Source organism: Sarcophilus harrisii, chromosome 2, assembly GCF_902635505.1.
Source record: "Sarcophilus harrisii chromosome 2, mSarHar1.11, whole genome shotgun sequence".
Lineage (NCBI taxonomy): Eukaryota > Metazoa > Chordata > Mammalia > Dasyuromorphia > Dasyuridae > Sarcophilus > Sarcophilus harrisii.
The window spans coordinates 29748982-29758250 of NC_045427.1; the positions used below are offsets into that span (position 1 = coordinate 29748982).

Sequence of the window (9269 nt, forward strand, 5' to 3'; positions counted from 1 at the left end):
GGACGCGTGCAGCGTGGGAACCGCCGCCGGGTCCGGGGGGGGCGCGCGCGGCTGGGGCCGGCGGCTGGGGCGGCGGCGAGGCGGCAGCACCAGACGGGAGCCCTCGGGCTTGTGGCGGCGGCCCTGGGAAATCCTTGTGAGCGGCTGCGGGGCCGCCCTGGGACTGGGAGACAGGCCGCGGACGGGCGGCGCTGGGTGGGCGTCCAGCGAGCGCGGGGCGGGGCGGCTCCAGCCGGGTAGGCCCTGTTTACCCGCAGGTTTCTAGATCTGAAGATGGCAGACAAGCCAGACATGGGGAGACGCATTCGACAAGGTGCTCAAGAAGACGGAGACGCAGGAGAAGAACACTCTGCCCACCAAAGAGGGGGCCCGAGGGACCCCCCAGGACGGGCGCGGCCCCGCTCGCCCCCTTCCCACCCCCCGCCCCGCCGTGGCTTTCCCCTCCTCCCCTGCCCCCCGGTTTCCACAAAACGTGTCTTCTGGTCCCCGCAGCGATTGAACAAGAGAAGCGGAGCGAGGTTTCCTAGATCCCCGCGAGGCATGCGTCGTGAAGGGGTCCCTCTCCCCCTTCCCCAGTCCCGGTTTCGAGGGCACTTAGATAGCTACCTGCATTATCCACATGTAAAGTCAAGAAACGCCGGCCAGCGCCGGCGATCGGGCAGTTACCCGTCCGCCAAGGGGTTCGGCACCGGACTTCATGATCTTGAACCGCCGCATCTTAACCTCATTGCCCTGCATTGTTCTAGAAAGTTATTTGTATGACCGATGAAAATAAAGATTACAGGGAAGCTTGGTTGGCCCCTGATTCTTTGGGGTGTGGCCGCCGGTCGGGACGGGGTGGAACGGCCGCCCCCCGGGGCCGAGAGCGAACGGCGAGAGCTCCTGGCTGCCGCCCGGGGGGCCCGATGCCCGGGTGCCGTGAACACCGGATTCCCTTGCCCAAGTAAACCATAGGTAAAATACGGCATTTGCTCGCCCCCAAAGTCCCGTAAACGGGGCCCGGCGTTTCCCACCGACGATGAAGAAAAGGCCGGCATTTGATTAAAAAAAAAATAGCAGCCACCGGCGAGAACAGCCTTTATTCCCCTTGATGAAATCGCTTCTCGCTCTGTATCTGGCTCCCTCTCTGTCTCTCCCCTCACGCACTCTGGTTTTCCCCCCCTGCTTCCCTGCCCCTCCTCGGGCCGCCTCCCCTTCCTTCCCGCCTTCCGTCAGTCTCTCTCTCCTGCTCCCCTTTCCCTCTCAGGTTTTTCCCTCCCTCCTCTTTTTTTTTGGTTTTGTTTTTTTTTTTTTTTTTCCCTCCCCCTTTCTTTTTCCCCTTTCCCTGTTGCTCTTTTTTTTTTTTGTTTCCCTCAGGTTTTTCTTCTTTTCGTGTTTCCCCTTTCACGCCTTTCTTTCCCCTCTCCCCCCCCTCCTTTCCCCTGCGTTGGTCTCCCCTTTTCCCCTCCCCCTCCCTCTGTTCCCCCTCCCTTCTTTTCCTTCCCACCCCCCTTTGGCGGGGGGGCGTGGGGGGAAAGGGGTTCAAAAAAGGGTTGTTTTGGAGAAAGGGGTTTTTTCTTTTAAATAAGCTGGATGTAAAAACGGGAATTTTTCGATCCAATGTTAATTCAGATTTAAGGGGTACAGACCTTTTGAACCAAAACAAAGGGCCTTCTGCCACCTTGCTGCAAAGCCTTGCTAGGCCCTGATTATGGAGGCAAGAATAGAAAGGGGCCTTCGGGAGCCCCTCGGAAAGGGGTGGGGGGCACAGTGTAGCAGGTAAATGCAGATATCTTGCTGGGCAAGTCAAAACCTGAGCCTCCATCTATGTGTCTGAGCTGGCAAGGCTTCCGGTTTTAAAACCGATCCTAAGGGAATTGGAGGGGGGAAGGCTTGGTGGAAGTTCAAACTGAGCTTTGAAGGGATTCAAAGTATAGAAACTTCCCTGGGTGGCTGACCTCGGGCCCTGAGAGAGGGATGGGGTAACCTGAGCAAAGCACCCCTGGAATAAAAGGGGAAATCATATTCTGGAATTTGGTTTCCCCTTGAAGCTTAAAAGATTGGGAACGAGCAACAGGGAGGAAGGGAAAAACATGGCATTTGGAAGCTAAGACCTTGAATTTAAGTCCTGCCTGCTACTTACTACTGGGTGTGAGTTTCAAAAGCAAAAGGATACTATGCCTTCTGTGTCCCTTCCAACCCTAAATCTGTTAATCTGAAAAAAAAATACTCCTTCACACAAAGATAAAGAGTGGGGGCAAGAGAGAAACCTATGGAGATAGTTAAAGCTTTAGAGAAATCCACCAACGAGTGAATACTTCATGTTGGAGATCGGGATATTGGGGGCGACCATATCTTTCCAAAAATGTTCTCTTGGAATTATTATTGGGAAGAATAGTGGCTGGGCCCCAAGTCTCTCCAGCGTAAAAATTCTTAAGAATTTGTGTCACAGAAAAGGTAGAACTTTTAGGGTCACTGAGAAAGATGAATAAACTAGTATTAAGACCTATTATGTGCCAGAGACTGGGATAGGCCCCTGGAGATGACAAAGAAAAAAGCCCTGTCTTCATTGTATAGGAAGATGTGTCATATATAGTATCTTCCCCATAAGGCCTTTCTTTTTTTTTTTGGATAGTATGTTTTTGTGTGTGAAGCAGTTGTGGTTAATTGATTTGTCCAGAGTCACCTAGCTAGTAAGTATCTTAGGCCACATGTGAATTCAGGACTTACTGTCTCCAGGGCCTTTCTTGATCCCTCTTCCCCAAATTATATTTATGAGTTTGTTTTTTACATGTCACATGGTGTGAATAAAGGTTAGGAAGTCTGGACAGTATCATGACTAAGTATGGTAAGGGACCAATAATCCACAAAAGCAATCACATAAATTATCTAATCCACACAAGCATCCCACAAATGTATTAGATAGGAAACTTGCACTGGTAGCTGTGAACCCTGGACTAGAACACAAGACTTATTTTGGGGAGAGAGAGTTTGAAATCCATTGAGTCCCCATTTTATAGTCAAATCTCAGGAGTTGGTCCTTCAAAAGCAGAGTTGAATTAGAGCAGGTAGGGCTTTTCAAACTTCTTCCACTCCAGACCCCTTTTTGCCTGAAAAATTTTTACATGGTCCCAGGTATATAGGTATATGAAATAGAACACAAATCAAACATTTACTGATAATAACTCATAATTGTGTGACCACACACACACTCGATTACAAAACCCCATGTGGGCTCTAGCACCTTAATCTGGGAACGAGAGGACTTGCTAAAGTTTAGGACTAGCAGCTGAGTGGCTCAGTGGATAGAGTGCTAGGCTTGAATACAGACTTAAATTAAAAAGAAAAAAAACGAGCTCAAATCCAGCTTCAGACTGGGCAAGTCCCCTAATCCTGCTTGCCTCAGTTCCTCATCTGTAAAGTGAGCTGGAGAAAGCAAAGATGGCACATCTTTCCAGTTTTCCTGCCCAGAAAATCTCATGGCCAGATAGTGCTGAGGTCCAAAGGCTCACAAAGGGCTGGATGTGACCGAATAACAACAGAGCTCAGCCACAATGAGCAAAGCATAATTGAAATTAGAAGTCCTAGAAATAAATGTTTAGGGCATTTTAATTAAAAAAAAATATGTTTACCCAGCACAGAATCGTGGCAATAATATAATCAAGAATGCAGAACGTTCTTCCTGGTAAACAAACAACTTCCCTAAGAAACCCAAGACTCCCTGCCTGCAAGGTCAGGAAGGACCGGAAAGATGGAAGTTCACAGCCTCATCAGGACTTTTATAGAGCCGGACTTCAAAGGAGGGGAGGTTCCTGGAGGGAGTGGATGGGCGTCAAGGAAAGGCAAGAAGGATGATTTCTGCCAAAGTACAGTTGGGTCAGCTCTGCTGGAGTGAGGAGGCCGGGCTGCCCGGCTGTCATCAAACACTGGGTAAGAGACGTTCTAGCTGGTGAGCAGAGAAATAAAAGGTGGACTGGGGATGAAGGGATGCAGGATCAAGCTCTTATGGTGGGGGTAGATCAAGAAGAAGGGACCATTCGGGAAAGAGAGGAGGAAAGGGTTCTGGTGTCAGCATCCAGGACACCACATCCTAGCTATCAGCATTTCCTACCCAGGACACCGGGCAGATCTCAGATTCCAGAGCTCAGAGACTTCCTCAGTCCTGACTCAGATGCTTGCCCCCTTTGTTATGTCTCCGTGTCCTCATCTGTAAAATAAGAGCAGTGGTCTCCAAGTACTGCCCCCATTCTACTGCCGGGATCCTCATCAAACCCATTCCTTTATAAACTGACAGGATGTTATTCCACCCAAAAGGGAAGCCCACCCCCCCAAACAGAAAGCCCCTTCCAGATCTGACCCAGTAGCAAAGCTAAACTTGGTCCTTTTCAGTTTTCCCCCCATTGCTCCTGGGTCTGCCCTCCAGGGCCCCGTGGAACAAGTCTAGAGTTTCTTTCCGGCCTCTGCTCAAATCCCACTTTCTGTAGAAAGTTTTCCAGGTCCCCTTCAGGGCTCATGCCTTGTTCCCTCGGGATTCCTTCCCATTTACATCACTATACATCATATGCTTGTTTCTATTTTGCCTTCCTGTTCCAATCTGAGCTTTTTGAGGTCAAAGAACATTTTTTTTTTTTTTTGCGTCTTTCTTTTGCCTTTTCCATCTGGCACATCATAAATGTCCCTCCACCCCATTTTTTTCCGGGCGGATCATCCCTAGTTCCTCCCATGCATTTAAGGACCCTCATTATCATAGTTACCGTCCCCTGGGTACTCTCTATATTCATGATGTCCTCAAATAAGGACGCATAACTTGCTTAATTTTATCTCTTCCCCTCTAAATGGATGATCCCATGACTGCCTGGATAATTAGGCAACCAAGAAGGAACACAAATTTGAAGAAACAGAACAGAATAAACACAAAGAACAGAAAATGAACTCAATATTAAATTTCAGGAGTCAGTTTTTGAGATAATCTGAGGTGAACACAGGCAGAAACAAGGGATTAATTATAGGAGTGATCTATGTATGTAAAACACACACACATACACACTCTTCAGTTCACAGAGGTGACTTGGCCATGGCTCAAACTCCATTGGTAGATGAGATAAAATACAGGGATTCTTAACCCTTTTCGTGTCCTGAACCTCTTTGTCTTGGAACCCTCAGAATGTTTTTAAATGTATAAAATTTAAAAAAAAAAAGGATTACACAAAAAAATCAATTCTATTGAAAAATTATGCTGTTGCTAAGTCACTTTGATTATGTCTTACTCTTTGCAACTTTCTTGGGTTTTTTTGGTTTTGTTTTTGTTTTTGTTTTTGTTTTTTTTTTTGTAAAGATAAAGAAGTGATTTTCCATTTCCTTCTCCAGTTCATTTTACAGATGAGGAAACTGGGGGAAATTGAGTGAAGTGACTTGCCCAGGTCACATTGCTAGGAAGTGTTTGAGGCCAGATTTGAACTCAGGAGAATGAGTCTTCTTCCTGTTACCAAAGTTTCCTGAACTGGTTATCATATCTTTAAGACAAGTTCATGATTAAGAACTGCTGAATAAAGAATTCCTGGTCCTGGGGAGCTTAAAGGAAGTCTTATAATACTTCCTTGTGAAGTGATACCCAAATACAATAACCATGATTATGGGTTGTTTTTTTTTTTATTATTTTGATTTTTGAAAGTGTAATTACTGGACACTGTAACGACATAAAAAAATAGTTCCTGTTCTCATGGAGTTTCCATTCTGTTGGAGGAATACTATATATATGCAAGTAAGTAAATTCAATATATATGTTCATCAGCAAACATTTATGAAGGGCCTACCATGGGCTAATTACTGGAGGGGGAATCTCCATTATGGAAGACAGGGGCCCATATAAATATAGACACTATAAAAGAAGGGTAAGGGCACTTGGACGGATCAGGAAAGGCTTCCTGTGGAAGGTCGCTCAGTCAATCGTGAGGCAGAGATTAAGTCAGGCTCAAAATGTGAGGACTGGGAGTGGGAACAAGAAGGCCTGAGCTCTGATTTGAGTGGGGAGTTCTAGGAGGCTCCACGAGACCCCTGGTCATAGGGAACAGACCATACAAAGATGGAGATGGAATCCATGCAAGAAGAACAGAGAGAAGACCAGTTTTTTTGGACCATACAGTGTGGGAAGGAAAGAAAGTGTCATGAGTCTGGAAAGATGTATTGGGTCTGACCTGAGAATAGTTTTAAAAAGCCAGATGGCGAAATTTGACTGTCTTAAAAGGAACGGCTGGTGGCTGGGGGAAGTGGGTGCATCAGGACTGTGCTTTGAGAGAATACTATGGTGGCTGTGTGGAGACTTGATTGGAATGAGAAAAGACCTGATTGCAGGGGGACCAATTAGAAGGCCATTGCCAAATAGTCTGGGTAAGAAGTAAATTCAAGAGGGAGAAACTTAAGGGAAAGTCAGGAACGGCCTCGTGCAGGAGGCAGTGCCCCAGCTGTGCTTTGAAGAAAAATGGGTACCATGCAGGGTTCTATAAATACAGTTTGGTGGGCATTAACTCGATTAACTCATTATTCATTGAAACATCGTTTAAGGAGTGACTTGGACCGCACACATTCCCGTGCATTCTGACAGGGATTTTTTTGCTCTTTTGTACAGAGTGATCTCATCCTGAAGTTCTGTTCCAGGGTTCTCTTCCAGGTACCTCTCGGCCTGCTTCAAGATGGCCCGGCCTGACCTACCTTGGAAATGTCTTCTTATCCAAATGGCCCACTTGCTCTTTGACCTGGATTTTTTTCCTTCCCTCTCTCCCCCATACAGCATTTGTGAATCCAGTCATTTCATGCATGAAAATCCATGCTTATGTAACTAACTCATTTTCTATATTTAACACGATTCTGTCGTGATTTGTCCCATAGAATGCAGACAACTGGAAACACATGATTAGGGAACCTAGATCCGAAGCTGGAAGGGACCACCTACAGGACTGTCTGGTCCCGTTGCTCGTGTGAGAGATGAGGAAACTGAGTCAAGAGCCTCAGAGCTAGGAGTTTAACTCAGGTGCGGATACGGGTGGTACCCGAAGCCTTGGGAACAGATGACTTTTTAGAGAGGGGAAGGGCAGAAGCATGGGCAGTTTAGACTTTAGATTAACTCCAATAATGGGCAGAGGAGCGAAAGGAAGCCAGAAGCAAAAGCAATTCAATTCAGCAGATTTACTTGAGTTCTTACTGGGACCAAGATGTTGCCGAGAGGAAAAAGACAAAGTCCTTGCCCTCGAGAAGTTTATACTCCAGTGCAATAATCTGTTAACACAAAGGAGTATGTGCAAGTGGAGTATTTGGATACAAATTAAAAGGGCCAAAAGCATCACTTTAGCACGGATTTCAAGCCAGATCTGGGCCAACCCTCTTACTTTATCGGTAATGGGGAGGCTGGAGATGGGAGATTCTTCCAATGCTACTGCTCACCATTCTGGGTTATTCCTTGAAATAGCACTACTAGTGACTGGCGCCTCAACCCCATTGATATCTCCTCCACATCACTGATAACCAGTTAACGTGGATTCCCTTTCACAAAGAGGTGTTTACATAAAAGATGCAGCAAAAGACAAAGGAAACCATCTTCAAAGCCAAAGCTCCCCTTGGAATCCCTTTGGTCTCTTGGGAGAATAAATTAAGGTGGTCACTAAACGGCATTGCTCCCGGTGGTCACTCTCCTGCCCGCAGGACGTGGCATCTGAGCAGATTTGGTGCTGGTCATGAAGGTAACTCCTTCAGGCCGGAGGGGCTTCTCAGCCTGCCCCATCATCCTGTCAGCCCCAAGCCCCCTGTCGTGGGATTCTCTGCCAGGGGGTCAGTCCTGGCTTAGCAGCCAGTTAAACGTCACAACATGCTCAAAGTGGGAGAGGGTCCCTCCAGGCACATTTACGTTCCCCTCCAGAAACAGTTTCACCAAATGCCCTGCCTGAGTGGGCAACAGGCGGGTACCCCCTTCACACACACACACACCCTAAGGACTAAGTCCAAATGGCCCATCCCTAGTTACTCACAGTCAAGGGAAATGATGTGTCCCAACAAGAATTAGTAGACCTGAACTTGAACTTTGGTCCTCTATCTTTCCATCTAATGTTCTCTGGGGGAACCTCAAGAAAAAACCTGGAGGAAATTGTATTTGAACAGGCATTTGGAGCACAATGAGAGAAACAGCAGAAGGTTAGTCTTTCTACAAGAATGGGATGGAAAGAGAGAAAGAGATGGGAAAAAAAAAGGTGATTAACAAGCAAACATCATGGAATGGGTTAGGAAGAAATCACGCTCATGAGACTCCAGATATTTAAAGAGTCCTGAGGGGAACATCCACTAATGCTCCGTGGGTGAAGCTGGGAACTGGTCCATCCATTGCGGAGAACGATTGGGAATTGTGGTTACTAGAATGGGACCTAGAAATGCTGCCTCTGGTCTATATCCCGAAGAAAGAGGGAAAGGACCCATGTTCCAAAATATTTGTAGCAGCTCTTTTTTTTGTGGTGGTAGAGAGCTAGAGATTGAGGGGGCATCCATCAAGAAGGAACGATTGAACAAGTACTGGTATGGGATGGACACTACAATGCAATTAAAAATGATGGGAGGAATGGCTTCAGAAAAATCTGAGATTTGTGTAAACTGATAAAGTGAAATTAGCAGAATCAAGAGAATACAATAGCAATAGTGTAAAGACACAAACTTTGAAAAACTTTGGAATTCTAATCAACATAATGGAAGCAACCACAGTTGCAGAGAATCTGTCCCATACATATATAATATATATATATATATATACAGACAGACACTCACATATATTTATACACATGTGTGTGCATCTATGTACATTAATGCAAATGTTGGACTTGGTTAATGCTAGAATTTGTTTTGCTCGACTACATATATTTGCAATGGGTTTTGTTGTTCTTGCTTTTTTGATGGGGGGGAATGGAAATGGGAGGGAGAGAATTCAAAACTAAATATAAAGTAATAAAATAAAATTAAAATTAATTATAATGAAATCAAATTAAAAAGAAATAAAATTAAAAGAAGCGACGGCCCCTAATATGTGGGTTTGTTTTGTTCGACTATTGTAACACCTCTTCTGAGTTTACTCTCTCCAACCTGCATTTATATTCTAGGATTGAGAATACCCAGGTAATAACGACACTGATTTACTCAGCTGAGAGTAAAAGAGCCCTCATGGTGTGATTTCCATTGGTGTCAGTCAGCTGGACTTTATTTTACTTTCATAAAATGTATTTCCTGATAAAGTATAATAAGAACAGTAGTTACAAAGC

General features: G+C 45.8%; 1 protein-coding gene across 1 annotated transcript; it reads left to right on the plus strand.

The window, feature by feature from the left end:
- Positions 1-255: 255 nt before the first annotated feature.
- TMSB10 (thymosin beta 10) lies at positions 256-783 on the plus strand. The gene is given in 3 exon segments (XM_031949484.1): positions 256-299; positions 301-364; positions 492-783. Coding segments are annotated over 3 exon segments (126 nt in total). The 5' UTR covers positions 256-273; the 3' UTR covers positions 528-783.
- Positions 784-9269: the final 8486 nt, after the last annotated feature.